A 14856-nucleotide genomic window follows, 5' to 3' on the forward strand; every position below is an offset into this window, starting at 1 on the left:
CTCAGCTGATGTAAATAAGTAATGCTTGGGATCATCCAGGAGGTTTATCTCCAGGGATGGCACCTGGCTTTTAACCAGAGCTTGAAGGCAGCTGAGATTGCAAATGTTATCATTTATGAAAAAATGAGAGTTGTAGCATCTCCCCGAAGGTATTTCTACAGTGGAGGCACTGGGATACAAGTGCATGATGTAGTCAGATGAAGCTCAGGTTTTTTTTACTTGCCCTTAGCCAACAAGATTGGAAAACCCAGATAATATTCCTGCTTCTGACCCAAGAGTATGCTATGGAAATGGCTACCTTAAGAAATAAAGCTGTGTATAGATAAGGAAGTTGAGTTTTCATTAGATGGTGGAGGAGGAAGTATTTTGAAATCAGGTTTTTTCCCCAGCTAGCAATCTTTTCTTGTAAACCCCACCAAAGATTACACACAATAGGACCATCTTAATACAGTCTGGAGCTGAGGTGTGCTACCTTTAGGGACTGAGCAGAGATGCCAGAGCCGACAACTCACCTAAAGGATTTGTCCTTAATTTTATCTCCTTAACTTTTCCAAACCAACTCCTGATGCAGTGTTGAACACCGTGGCTCACAGCCTGCGTGGAGAAAGCCGGGACAATAAAAGTCACATTAACTCTTGAATTTAGCAGAGGGCTTGAATTACAAGGGAAGCCCACAGACTTTCCAGGGTTTGGGGTTGTCGTGATCTCCAGAGGTGTCAAGCATGGGCTGCAAAGCATTTTATCTGGCAATGCTCCAAGAGGATGGAAGAAAATAGCTTATAATATGGTGAACATAAACCTTGCTATGAGCCCACACGTGGGAGCAGCACTGGAGGACAAACCCCAGCTCGGGCAATGGTGTTTTCCTTTAGTGAAGGGCAAAGAGATTTTTCTTCCTCTCTACAATTATCCCTAAAGCTGTGTCTGGTTGAACTACACAACTCTAATGTGCCCTTTTCCCAGCAGCTCCTGTGACCTTGGCCCCTGGCTTATCTTTCAGTGCATTTCTCAGCAAGCCCAGCAAGGCTCTAGGGAGGGAATAACGATCAAAGTGCGAAAACCAGAGCAAACTAGTTTTGCATTTACAGTGGTGGGTCAGGACCAGCTGTTTATTCTGAGCTGGGGGGGATCGGGCTTGTTGCAAGGAGGCTTCCTGCAAGCAAAACCCCATCCACAGCCATTAATTAGCAAATAATAATAACCACTAATAATACAACACAATTTCTTTTTCCCAGGGTGTTTTCTTGTCCGTCTTCTGGCCTGAAACATCTGTGCTGTCCAAAATATTTTTGTGGTACCAATAATCCAAGGAGTTTCTCAAATAAAGGAAGCTGGGACAAAACCTCTGGGACTTGAATTCTCACAAAGCATAGACTGTTTGGGAGCTTGGGTTATTCTGCTAAGAATTCATTAGGTCATCTGTTGCTCAAAAAAAAAAATGAAAGCTTGATATAATTATGTCAACTCCTCAGCTGAGATTAAATAAAATAAGGCTGAGAATTGGGGTCTTATTGCTCCCTCACTAATTGCTGGAGCTCTCCTGCACAAACAGCTTTAAAATGAACATTTTGAGGACTGGGATGGGAATGAAGTTTTGAACAATTCTTCATGGCAGCTGTTTTGTATCTAAGCCTTATGTGCTGTTTTCAGGGGATGATGAGAAAAGCAGATGGAGGAGGCCACAGATCTTTTTTCTGGAGAACAAAGGAGGTTGGTGTTCCTTGAAAAATGGGGAGAAGAAAATAAAGGGAAATGAAATAACAATAGTAAACCTGAATACTATTTTAATTCCAGAAATAGGCTGATTCAGGCAGAACTGGCTGCAAACACTTTTCCTGTATTTCTCCTCAGTTCCGGGAATAGAGAAGAGTGATTTACATCTTGAAATAAGTGATGGTGAGGAACCGTGCCTGGACTGAGCAGAGCTCCTGCCTCTCCACCGCAGAACCAACCCAGCAAGGGAGAGGCAACAATGCTGCTGTCCTCCAGCCCTTTGAATTATTGATCTTATATATATTAATTACAGACACTTCTCGGGGTCAGTAGGTAGAGCATGAAGGTGTGCCGAGTGGGGTGTCGCAGGAGTTGAATTTCAAGAGAGGAGGATTTGAGAAGGGAAATGGTTTAATCAACACCAGCTTAGTTAAATCCTGATAAGGGCACAGAACACAGATCTCAGACAAACTGAGATAGGAAACCTCTGGTGGAGGAGGTACCCACTTTTCATAAAAAGCCACCACATCCAGGAGCTGTAAATGAGATCTTTTCAGTCTTTATCAGTACAAGTAATCAAGCAGAGGGAAGGTATGTCAGCCTATGTGAGGGTGTCCCTTTGGGGTGGGATTGGAGGTTAATCGTAGAATCATAAAATGGTTTGGGTTGGGAGGGACATTAAAGACCATCTAGTTCCAAGCCCCTGCCCCGGGCAGAGCCCCCTTCCCCCAGCCCAGGGGGCTCCCAGCCCCGTCCAACCTGGCCTTGAACCCTTCCAGGGAGGGGGCAGCCACAGCTGCTCTGGGCACCCTGGGCCAGCGCCTCACCCCCTGCACAGGGAAGGATTTCTGCCTCAGATCTCACCTAAATCTGCCCTCTCTCAGCTTAAAACCGTCACCCCTCGTCCTACCCCCACCCCCTGACCCAGAGTCCCTCCCCACCTTCCCTGTCCCCCCTTTAAGCCCTGGGAGGCTGCTCAAAGGGCTCCCCGGAGCCTTCTCTTCTCCAAACTGAACAACTCCAATGTAAGACCCGTGGGTGTATCTTCATTCTCCCTGTCCCTGCCTTTGCCTTCTGTGCCGTGGATGATGTGGCTGCAGCACTTGCTGGTGAAGACTGTGGCAAAAAAAGTCATTATCTCAGCCTTCTTCATATCCTGGGTAACCAGGTCTTCCATTTCATTCTGGAGAGGGGCCACAATTTCCCTAGTCTTCCTTTTATCTCTGACGTACCTATAGAAGCTTTTCTTGTTGCCCTTGACATCACTGCCCAGATTAAAGTCTATCAGGGCTTTGGCATTCCTAACCCGATCCCTGGCTGCTCAGACAATTTCTCAATATTCCTCCCAGGCTGTCCGTCCTTGCTTCCACCCTCAGCAGGCTTCCTTTTGTGTTTGAGCTTGTCCACAAGCTCCTTGTTCATCCATGCAGGACTCCTGGCATTCTTACCCGACTTCCCCTTTGAAAGGGTGCATCACTCCAGGGCTTGGAGGAGGTCATCCTTGACTATCAACCAGCTTTCTTGGGCCCCTCTTCCCTCCAGGGCTTTATCTCATGGTACTCTACCCAGCAGATCCCTGAAGAAGCCAAAGCCTGCTCTCCTGAAGTCCAGGGTAACGAGCTTGCTGCGCACCCTCCTCACTGCCCTCAGGATCTTGAACTCCACTGTTCATGGTCACTGCAGCCAAGGCTGCCCCTGAGCTTCACATGCGCCACCAGCTCCTCCTTGTTGGTGAGAACAAGGTCCAGCACAGCTCCTCTCCTCGTTGGCTCCTCCATCACTTGGAGAAGGAAGTTATCATCAACACATTCCAGGAACATCCTGGATTGCTTATGCCCTGCTGTGTTGTCCCTCTAACAGATGTGGGGCTCCTGGCTGTATCACTGGTGCCCACGTGAAACAACAGCAGTGGATAATAGTCAGCGGAGTATACGAGGCTTGGTAGCCTCTCGGTGACAGCCCTGCTACAAGCCCCCCAGTAAGCAGCACCCCTCTTTAGAGAGTGTCAGGCCAGCAGATGGTGCCTCCGTACCCCTCAGAAGAAATTTGCCTACTACTGTCACCCATCGCCTTTTCTTAGTTGTGCCAGTTGTTACACGGGGCTGCCCAGCTTCTCTCCTGGTGTGACGGGTCTTTCCTCTTCCATCTGCACTGAGGTGAAGCAGTTCTGCAAAGGCACCTCAGGCTTCAGAAGTCTCTTCCTCCTGCAGGTCCTCACCATAGCAAGCTTCCGTTATTCTGTATTATTGGTCCTCCTCGCTTCTGCGTGTGCCGGTGGGGGAGGTTTCGGCAGTTTGGCCGTGGGCTGCAGGTCCGCTGCAGACTGCGCTTGGAACCAGCTATCACCTAGCTTCCTTCTCAGCCTCCCTGCCCGCCACGCAGCCTCCTCACCACCTCCTGCAGCTCAGCTGCCGCCTGCAAGAGGTCTTCCCTCCGGGCACAGCTTCTGCAGGCAGGTCGGCTGCCTGCCCCTGCCCCAGGAGAAGGGTCCGGGTGCTCCCCGCAGCAGCTCCGTCTGGCTGGAGGCATCGGACCAGCGCTGGTGTGGATGTCCCGGCCGGAGCTGCAGCCTTCGCTCTCCTACGAGTGCCCGCCAGGCACCCTGCCCCGGGGGCCAGGCAGGATGAGTGCCCTTGGCCTGCGCAGAACGGGCACCGCACGGTGCCCCGCGGATGGGTTCTGCAAACCTTGGCCAGGGGGACGACCCTCCATTAATCATAAACCATGACCTCGCTTTGGGTGAAGAATCCAGCTTGTCCTCTATTTTTTTTTTTTTTTTTTTTTCCTAAAAAATAAAGTGCCCTTCAGTTGGTTTAGGACAATTTTCTGGATTATACGTTCATGATTAACTCAGACATGCAACTGCTCACATCTTTAATCCATCTACCTCCCAGGCAGGGAACAGATACTGCAGTGGTGAGCACATGTATTTATAATATGCATTATTTTGGGGTGAATTCCTCTGTTATTCATTACTTACCTGTGTGCTTATTTATTATGTTATTTATTGTGACCCAGCTACAAGAAATAACTTTAGGAAGCAGAGCAAACTGAACTTGTCTCATTTGTTTGCAAACCTATATAATTTTTTAACTAGTGGATCAGCTGAACAAATATTACTGCATTTATGTTACTTACCGCTTAAAGTACATAATCCCTTTGCTCTTCTGCACCACATAGTGGGTATTATTTTATTTAAAATGTAGAACTACTGTTGAGAGTGGCTTATAAAATGAGGCAGACTTTCCCCTTTTAATTATCTCAGAGTTTCATGACTGTAAGCCTTCAAATTATACCCAGCTGTGAGCAGAAGAGTTGTGGATGTATTTTCTGATTGAACCCCAAGTACCAACATCACTTTGCCCCCTTGCCTCTCCCCACCACCAACCTTCCTCTGACCACAAAATACTCCGTTTTGAAGCTGATTTTTGCAGATGATGCCACAGAATAGTTTCCAGATGGCCTGAGGGCATCCCTGGGCATCGGGGTTCTTGCAAAAATACTACTTTGGGTTTCCGTTCCCCAAATCCCTTTTGCAAAAAGCCTTTGCAATGCTGACCTCTGCAGGCAAATACTGCATAAAGCCAGCTGGCTCTAGGCAGCACTAACCTAAATAATGCATAAACCAGGTACTTCACACATTATTGCTGGCTGTGGGTAGCAAGAGCCTTTTAATAATGCATAAAAATGGGGCATTTCTCTGTTGGTTAGCAAACAGAGAGTATTTTGGTGAGGGAATTACTGGGAAATATTCATTTGCTTGGAAGGGGCTCAACTGCTACCTCCTGTATAGGTTTTGTAAATAATTTGCTGCTTAGACAAAGCACTTAGAAATCAGGGGATGAAGGATATGAATGAAAAACTGGCATTTCACGCCATAAAGCCATTGCTGCTATAAACTGGGAGGCAAAAGCTCTGCCTGGGCATGGGGGGGGGACAAGATCCAGAAACTACCTGCAGCACACCCCCCCTTAAACTGCAGCTTTGCCCCTGAGACCCTACCTGTAATTAAGCTCTAACAGCACCCTGAGGGCCAGGAAATAAAGCAAGCAGTGGCGGGTTTGGCTGGAGAGGACTTTAATATGCCCATTGCCCGGGGGTCCCGAGTGTGGGGAAGCATCGTGGGGCAGCAGGCGGGTGTCCTTCCCTGCAGGGTCTGTGGGGGGTGTACCAGCGGTTAGCGGGAGCTGCGGGGAACCTTCCCCTGCGCCCTGGATCAGCTGGGCTCCAGGAGCTTCCCTGACGGGTGCTCAGACCCCAAAGGCGGCTGAGGAAGAGAAGTCAGAGGGAACCGGAGCCCCATGGCGCATGGAGGCGCATGCCCCGCTCCTGGGAAGGAAGCTCAGACCCTGAAGGAGACCGAGGAAGAAACGTCAGAGGGATCCAGAGTCCTGCGAGACGTCGGAGGGACATGGAGCCCTGCAATGCTTGGGCACAAGTTTGATGGGAGCTCCTGAGGTGCAGGGCAGGATGCTGCACCCAGCAGACCCCCCGTCCTAGAGCTTGAGTGCCGTGACACGGGGAATGTGGAAAGGGCAGGTCTCCTCTGAACCTGTAGAGCTGCAGAAGAAGGAGAAAACGCTGGGGGGTCGAGGAGGATCCCACATCTCCCCTCCCTGTGTCCTCCCACCCTGTGCCCGCCGCTTACATGAGCCGGTTGCGGATGGGGCGGAAGTGTTTGGTGAGCCTGATGGCGAAGATGATGTTGGGGATGAGGAAGAAGGTGCAGCATCCCAGGCTGAACCAGAAAGCATTCTGCAAGGAGAGAGGATGGGGGTCTCTGCTGAGCTGCGCGGGGAAAGGCAGCCCCTAGGCTCTGGGGGGGTTTGGGGAGGCTTGCAGTGGCTGGTCCTGGCTTCTTTTGGCCCCAGCTGGCCTGAATTCATGCTGGTTGATGGTGGGATGCTGTACCATGTAGGTCCCTGCCAGACCCCCACGGAGGGGCAGGGACGGGATCCTTACCCAGGGGTCAGCGATGCGGTCGCACAGAATCACCCGCCCGTTGTCCAGGGCAGTGGCGAGCGGCTGGCACGAAGCCACATCCTCCCTCAGCTGGAACAAGAAGCAGAGACAAGGCATAAACCCACTCCTGTCTCGGGGGGGGGGGGATGCATTTTGCTGCCTTGGCTCAGCGAGGGGCTTGTACGCAGCATCCACGGGGGGTCCTGGCCCCAAAGAACCCCCCCCCTGTAACAAAGGCAAGCACCTACCGTCTGCCCGACCCAGTTCAGGTACTGCGTGAAGTACCGCAGCTCCTTTCTCGTGAAGCAGCCGATCTCCTGGGCAGAGGAAAGGCAGCATAGAGGGCAGGTGCCACGCTTCCCAACCCACCTCCAGCCCTGCTCCAGCTCTGGGCTAATGCTGGGCTTGGAAATGAGGGTTGAAGGCTTCAGGTGCTCCTTCTCCTCTTGCAGCGCCCCATTCTCACTTTTTCTTGCTGGCTGTGGGGAGCTGAGTACTGCTCCAAGGGCTAATCCAGCCCTGGCTTACCTGCCGGAGGATCTGCTGGGCTTGCACAGGCAGCCGGGCTTCCACTGAGGCCGTGGTGGCCAGTGTCGTCTTCACCCGTTCCTGGGGAAGGATGGGAAGGGCAGAGTATCCTTAGAGCAGTGAGCAGCAGGACAGATGCCCTAGGGATGTCAGGAGCAGGGTGTGCAGCTCCATGCACTTGCTGAGCTTCAAATTGGGTTTGATTGCTGGAGGGCAGGGAAAGGGACACCTGCCCCAAGCAGAAAAACCTTCTTGCAGGGAGCAGGAGAGATTAGACACCATGGGATGGCTCTGCCAGGGACACTGAAATGCTGGGAGTGCTGCAGGGGGATTTCTGATTTACAGCAGCAAATCTTAAGTATTAAAGGAGACCAATCCACCCTGTGTGGCATTTTTCCTGGCTCTCCCATCACCCTGTAACTGGCTTTTTGGGGCGCTGGCAGGCAGGATCCATAGGGCACCACATATACTTTGGAGCTGGAAGAAACCGCGCAGGTACCTGGAGATGTGGCGCCAAGCGGGAGAGGAACTGGACGCTTTCCCCCAGCTTTGCCTGCGGGACAGGGAGGTGAGAATGGTGTAAAAGCCCCATTGCCCATTTCACGGGGATACCACTGGGCAAACGCCGGCGGCACTGTGACCCACCATCCCAGCACAGACTCACCACCAAAGCTTCCTGCGATTGCACCGTGGAGTTTTGCATCTGCCACAGGGCCCGGGCCTCAGCGGCCAGCCACTCTGCCACCGTGCCGTTCCTCTGCGGGGGGACAGCGGGGTGAGGACATCCCCACGGGCATGCAGGCAGCCCCCGCCGCCCACCCCGCCGCTCACCTGCATTTTCTGCAGCCCCTCGAGGCTCCTCGCCAAGCCAGGGAGGCTGGTCTGCACCACGGGGTTTTTCATCTGGGGGAATACGGAGTTGACAGCTGCCCAAAATCCAACCCTGGGAGCCGGCCCTGGAGTGGCTGGGCCACATCCTGCCCTACTGCAGTGGAGACCAGCTCCCCATCAGCATCCCCTCACCTCCTCCTGGAAACGCCTGTAGTCCACCTCGTCCACGCCGCTGCGGGCGAAGGTCTCCAGGTCCTGCCTGCCCTCGCTGCGGAGGAGCCGCACGTCGCCCAGGCGCGCCGTGAAGTCGCCCAGGCGTTTTTGGAAATCAGCCGTGTACTGTGGGGGGTGAGACGCCGGGGATGCTGTGGGGTTGGGGCCAGGCACCTCCATCCCAGTAACCCCAGTAAATCTTGTCCATCCTTGCACCGTTACCAGAAGCTCTGGCCGCAGCCAGCCCTCACCTTGGGGGTTTTTAGGTGCTCATCCAGGTCGTAAGACCTTTCGAGCTGCAGCACCTCCCACAGCCCTGCACCGCTCTTGCAATCCCTGGAAGGCAAAGGGACGTGGGTGGCGTGACCCCAAATTAGCCCTCCGATGTATAGGGACAGAGGTGGGCTCCTGTGGTACCCACCGGTACATGGCACTGAGGTTGGAGTCCCTCCTGAGGTTGAGATGGCGGGTGAGATTCATGGATGGAGGAAGGTTCCCAGGGGTGTCGATGAACTAGACCAAACAGGAGGAAAAAGGGGGTCAGGGTCAGGTGCAGGCATTCCCCACAATTATTTTGGGGATGCTCTGCCCTCTCTGGTGCATTTTGGGGTACCCCATCCCAGCCAGAGCTAATCTTGTCTTTATTCGTACGTTCCCTATTGCAGAGCCTCACCGGTCAGTGTTTGGAGGGAAAGCAGCAGGACCTGCCTGTCTGTGCATGGCCACAGGACAAGCCCTGATCCCATTCCTGACCCTTCTCTCAGCCCCATCACAATGGGCTGCTGGCCCCAAGAACCTCAGGGAACCCCAAGGACTGGAGGACAGGGGTCCTGCAGGTAGGTGCATCGTTGCCGTGAGTGAATTCATAGAATCACAGGCTGGTTTGGGTTGGGAGGGACATTAAAGCTCATCTAGTTCCAACCCCCTGCCCCGGGCAGGGCCCCCTTCCCCCAGCCCAGGGGGCTCCCAGCCCCGTCCAACCTGGCCTTGAACCCTTCCAGGGAGGGGGCAGCCACAGCTGCTCTGGGCACCCTGGGCCAGCGCCTCACCCCCCGCACAGGGAAGGATTTCTGCCTTAGATCTCACCTAAATCTGCCCTCTCTCAGCTTAAAACCATTATCCCTCATCCTTATCCAGAGTCCCTCCCCACCTTTCCTGTCCCCCCTTTAAGCCCTGGGAGGCCGCTTGAAGGGCTCCCCGGAGCCTTCTCTTCTCCAGGCTGAACCCCCCCAACTCTCTCAGCCCGGCCTCCCAGGGGAGCTGCTCCAGCCCCCCCAGCATCTCCGTGGCCTCCTCTGGCCCCGCTCGAGCAGCTCCGGGTCCTTCTGCTGTTGGGGGCCCCCGAGCTGGCCCCAGCACTGCAGGGGAATGTCATGAGAATGGAGTAGAGGGGAACAATTAACAGCACAAGCGCACTTTCCTGCTGCTGATGCAAATCCAAGGACCTAATTCTAAACTTAATATTCTGGTTTAGGATGGGGCTTTTCTGGATGGGGTGGTGGGGGGACACTTGGAGGCATGGTGCATGCAAGCAGAGATTTGTGGGGCGACGAGCAGTTGCATGGCCACCCACCTTATAAATCTCCTGGTTGACCCAATTCCTGCAAACCAGCGTCTGGATGTTGCCCCCAACCAGGAAAGTGGCGAAAACCAGGAGGATGAGGAGCCAGGAGAACAGGAAAGCCAGGCCCACGCCGCTGAAAGAGGGAGAGGAGGTGCCGGTGGGGGCTTTGCAGACCCAAGCGGGCAAGGAAGGCTTGTGGGGACCTGCCTGGCCGGCTGCAGCCCCACGGCTCCCTCCCGCGCCCGGGCACGCCGGCTGCCTGGGAAGGGCCTGTGGGAGTGGGGTGTGCCGGGCAGCGGGGCTGGGGTGCGGGACCTGCCAGCTCCCAGGGAGGAGCAGCTTCTCCTAAACCCGCCGGCACAGGCGGCGCCTTCAAAACCCTTTCTGTTCAGCCAGCTCCTCTCTTGGCTTTACCCCTCTGGTTTTTTGTTTTTTTTTTTTTGGGGGGGGGTGGTACAGCCCCCCAAAGCACCCGGAGAGGTGCTTACATCAGGAGAAACTTGGCGCCGGCTTCTCCTCGGCACTCATAGTCGCTCGGGTCCTCCCGCTTGGAGAGCCCATACGCCCCCAGGGCCATCCCTGTTATGTTGCAGGCGAGGATGAGGAGGATGATGGAGCACAGCACCGTGCCCGCAATCCACCTGGAGGAAAGAGCAGCAGGGCACAGCCTCGAGATATGGGGCTGATACACCAGTAGAGCTTGAGGGGGGGGGGGGGCAGGGCTCAGCACCCATCTCTGCCATACCCGCTGCACCCTTTCATGCTCCCCGGTGTCACCTGTAGTGCTCGAAGCGCTCCACCTCCCGGAGGTACGGCTGGCTCCTGTCCTCCGCCTTCACCAGGGCTTCGCTGACGGGCTGGGTGTAGTCAGGGAGGGGGAAGCCGTCGGCGATGGACTGCACCTTCTCCGTCACACGGGCCATCTCGTCCCGCAGATCTGCGGGGCCAAGGCCATGCTGAAGGGGCGGATTGGTCCCTGTGTCCCACCCTATGTCTCCAAACCGGGAATCCTTCCATGGAGGGTGTCCCCGCTCGGTCAGGATGTCCCACTCACCCTGGATGACCTGTGCCATCCTCTCCACAGCCAGCTCCGGGATGGAGTTGAAAGTGCCATTGCCCTGCGAGGAAAGAGGGGTGCTGAATGTCCTGGCTGGGGCTGCCCACAAGCGCCGGACCCCCCTGCTTCACCCCGACCCCCTCAACCTGGCGAATCATCTCCGCAAAGTCACTTCGGGGCAGACCAGCCAGCGCCTTCAAAACCTTCTCTGCTGACGGCACCTTGGAGTGGAAGAAACAACTTGTGAGCCTCGGGGCTGCCGGAGGCGGGGTGGCGGTGATGGTGGGGGACCAGCACCCTGTCCCACCTTGCTGTAGTCAGCACCCAGCTCCAGGCTCTGTGCCCTGCCCAGGACGCTGGCGCAGGAGGTGCAGCGCGGGTCGTCCAGCAGCGCGACCACGCGCCGACGCCGTTCCCGCAGCGCCGGCTCCAGCTCGGCCCGCGCCGCCGCCAGCGCCCGCGCCGTCTTGTCAAGAATCTGTAAATGGTGCAGCGAGGTCTGTAGGTCTTAAAGAGAAAGCCCAGGGCTAGTTCATGCTGGTCCACTCAGCCGCCCCAGCTCTCCGGCGAGGCTTCGGCACCGGCAGCGGGGAGAGCCGCGCTCGGCCGTACCTCCAGCCCTGTCCTGCAGGTCTGCCAGCGCCGCGTAGGTCATCGCCTTCAGCTGCGTGTGGATGGAGAGCCCCACGCTCCGGCTGAGCCCTGCACGGCATCGGGCACCCCGTCAGCATCTCATCCCAGTGGGAAGCTCAGGATGGGGCCCCACCAGCTCCCAGCGCGGTGCTTACCACCCAGGTCGGAGATTATCTGCTGCCGGGGCACCTCAAACTGGTCTACCACCATCTGCACCCCCTGCCAGGAGAGAGGAGCCGGTCAGCCGGGGGTGGCATGCCAGGAAGGGAGGAAGCCCCGCGTTGCCATTCAAAATACATTTTTAATGCAGCCGCGCCATCTCCTCTCGCCTCTCAAACTATGCCGCAAGGGAAACACGGCCATCCCTGGGCTGTGCCCCACACCGCGGGGGAGGCCGCTCGGGGACCCACCTGGGGGACGTTGGCGATGTGCTGCCGCAGCGTGCGCAGGGTGACCGGCACGGCCCCCAGCCCCGGCTCCATCTGCCCCTTCACCCGCTGGCTGGTGACGAAGGCGCAGATGACGCTGGTCCTGCCGGAGACGAGCAGGGGGTGACGGGGCCGCCCGGCAGAGCCTCCCGACCCCATAGGACACCCCGGTTCCCCCCACCCGGGGTGAAAGGGCGGGTTTGGGGGGTCATTTGGGGGACTCACAGGATGATGAGGGAGGTGAGGGTGAGGCAGGCTAACAGGCAGTGGCGGCGGCAGCCCAGCGAGCGCCGGTGGGCACGCAGGCGACCCCCGCACCGCCGGCGGCTTCGGCAGTAGCAGAAGCACATCCCGGCCACCGGCACAGCCACAGTGAAGAGCAGGGCCACCACAGCACAGATGACATAGCCCAGCTCATACTGCACCACCTGTGTGATGGGAGAGCTGGGTCGGCACTGATGCACCCAGCTCGGGGTGCTTCCTGTGCTCTGGTGCCCCATCTCGGGTGGGTGGGATCCCCCACTCCACGTCCCAGCTCACCTGTGATGTCCGCACCGAGCCGGGGTCATTCAGGGCTGCCCTGAGCAGCTCTGCAAAAGAAACCACGGCACCAGTAAAAGGGGTCCCAGTCGATGCACCCCCAGCCCTCCCTCGGGCAGCATCCCCCTCTGCGAAGCGGCTCAGACACCCCGGACACGGGGATTACAGTTGGCTCCAGTCCTTTTCTGTGGAAAAGGACCGCAGGGATGGGGTCCTGGCTCAGGGCTCACCTGTGGGCAGAGGGTTTTGCTGGATGAGATCCAGGCAATGCCGGATGAGGCTGTAGAGGGGATCGAGCGAGCTGGGTACCCGGTGCAGCGCCGGCACCCGAATCTCAGCGTGCCTGTCGGTGAAGCGGAGGACGCCGCCGGGGCCAGCGGGATGGCATTGCTGGGTGCCGGCGGGACACAGCAGCGTCCAAGCCAGCAGCAACCCAGCCACCCGCATGGCTTTAGCGGCGAGCAGAGAGCCGGGGGGGGCTCTGTCAGCCTGCGAGCAGGCGGAGGAGCATGCCCGTCCCGGGATGGTTCTCTCCGGCTCAGCTCGCTGCTCCGGGAAACCTGCCTGACGGGTCGGCCGCCGCGCAAAGCCCAGACGCTGCCGTGGCTTGTTCCCCCGACGGGCTCCCCGGGGCGGCTGGGCTTGGCGGGGCTGCGTGGAGGCGTCTCCCAAACCATCCCGGGCCTGTTTCGCAACCCTCCCTGGCAGCCCTGAGTCACTGCTGCGGGATCCCCACCATCAAGGCTATTCCCAAAATGGGTGGCAAAGCCCCCTCCCGCCCCGGGGTTTTGGAGAGAGGGTCAGGTGGTGATGAACCCCACGTCCTCAGGCTGGAGGGTTGCTCATCCTCACTGCAGCCACCTTGGAAGGAGGGATCTGGGATTTGGGCATCATTTGGGGGGTAGAAAAGCCCTTGAGAGTGGATCCACAGCTGCAGCCAGGGTCCCCACAGGACAGGATCGCCCTTTGCCAAAGCATCTGGAGACTCGGGGTAACAATGGGCTGAGAAAGAGAAAGAAAAACAGGGGGGACACACAGAGAGGGACAGCAAGCCTCGGTTAGCAATATCTGCTTGCCAGCGAGGTGTGAGATGAGTTTTCCAGGCTCAGCCAGTCCCTGCCTCACACCCTGAGGCGGCCGCAACTCCTTCCCAGGGCCAGATCCTGCTCACCAGCATGGGCTGAGTGCTAATTACAGGGTTGGCTGGAAACGAGGGAGGTGCAACCTGATTTCCCTGGTGTAGGGGGAGCAGCCCCCGTGTACCTAAATGGCTGCGGGGCACCCCAAGAGCTGGGCCCCCTCCTCTGCCGGGCGAGTCGAGCCGGCCCTTCCCCGCCACCAGCTGCCGACGCCTCCATCCTCCCGGCGGTGATGCTAATCCATGTGGTTTTCCTCCTTCAGGAAAAGGGGGTTTTCTCCCAGCTGGAGATGCTGGCAGCATCTTTCCAGGCTGGGCACAGGGTGCTGCTCCCCACCACCCTCTTAGGAATGAGATGCCATAAACTGGAAAATCCTGCCCTGGTTTGACTGAGTCCCCAGACCGGGAGATAACTCCCAGGGCCAGGAAATTGTGGAGTCTGAAGAGCGATTCCATGCACGGTTGTCGTGGTTTGAGCTCAGAGGGCAACTGAGCACCACACAGCTGATCACTCCTCCCTTCCCTCCCAGTGATGAGAAGGGAAAAATAAGCCAGGCTTGAGATTGGAGATAGGACCAGGAGGGACAAATCACCCATTATGGTCACGGGCAAAAGGCAGACTTGTTAGGGGAAGAAAAAAAAGAACATACATTTATTACAGACACTAACAACACTTAACAGAGTAGGACAGTGAGAAGCATTGCCACATCTTGAGAACACCTTCCCCCCACCCCTCCCTCTTCCCGGGCTCAGCTCTGCTCCCGATATCTCTACCTCCTCCCCCAGTGGCGCAGGGGCAGGGAATGGGGGGTGCAGGCAGTGCTGCCACTTCTGCCATCTTCGGTGGGGGGAGCTGCTGGAACTTGTTCCCCCTGCTCCAGTGTCGTTCTCCTCTCACAGGAGACAGTCCTCCACAAACTTTCTCTGATGTGAGTCCCTCTCATGGGCTGCAGCGTTCCCCACACTGCTCCGTCGTGGGTCAACAGCTTTCTCCAACTGGAGTCCCTTCCCCGGGCTGCAGCCCTTCCCGAGCTGCTCCAACGTGGGACACCCCCACATGCTGCAATCCTCCCAGCACTGAACTACAACAGCGGGGGTTGCTTTTTCCCACAAGATCCCAGCTTCCTTCTGGCACAGCCACCTTAGTCGTCCATATGAGGCCCCTCAGAGGCCATAAATCAGTGTCTGCTCCACCATAGATCTTCATGGATGGCGGGGGGACCACCCTGCTGTCTCCCCACAGGATACA

At 56.6% G+C, this 14856-nt stretch overlaps 1 protein-coding gene across 1 annotated transcript; it reads right to left on the reverse strand.

Moving 5' to 3' along the window:
* Window positions 1-5773: 5773 nt before the first annotated feature.
* Window positions 5774-13120, reverse strand: PROM2 (prominin 2). The gene is made up of 23 exons (XM_042801588.1): window positions 12700-13120; window positions 12470-12519; window positions 12155-12357; window positions 11912-12032; window positions 11657-11720; window positions 11481-11570; window positions 11176-11375; window positions 11015-11089; window positions 10866-10929; window positions 10589-10748; window positions 10300-10452; window positions 9821-9944; window positions 8669-8760; window positions 8499-8583; window positions 8227-8373; window positions 8035-8106; window positions 7868-7960; window positions 7703-7756; window positions 7204-7284; window positions 6924-6992; window positions 6676-6765; window positions 6362-6468; window positions 5774-6273 (listed from the first exon to the last, which is right to left on the reverse strand). Exons 1-23 carry the CDS (start codon window positions 12914-12916, stop codon window positions 6210-6212), a joined length of 2475 nt encoding a protein of 824 aa, XP_042657522.1. The 5' UTR covers window positions 12917-13120; the 3' UTR covers window positions 5774-6209.
* Between the last annotated feature and the right edge of the window lie 1736 nt (window positions 13121-14856).

Source organism: Tyto alba, unplaced genomic scaffold (assembly GCF_018691265.1).
Source record: "Tyto alba isolate M040663 unplaced genomic scaffold, T.alba_DEE_v4.0 Super-Scaffold_34, whole genome shotgun sequence".
NCBI classification, from domain to species: Eukaryota; Metazoa; Chordata; class Aves; order Strigiformes; family Tytonidae; genus Tyto; species Tyto alba.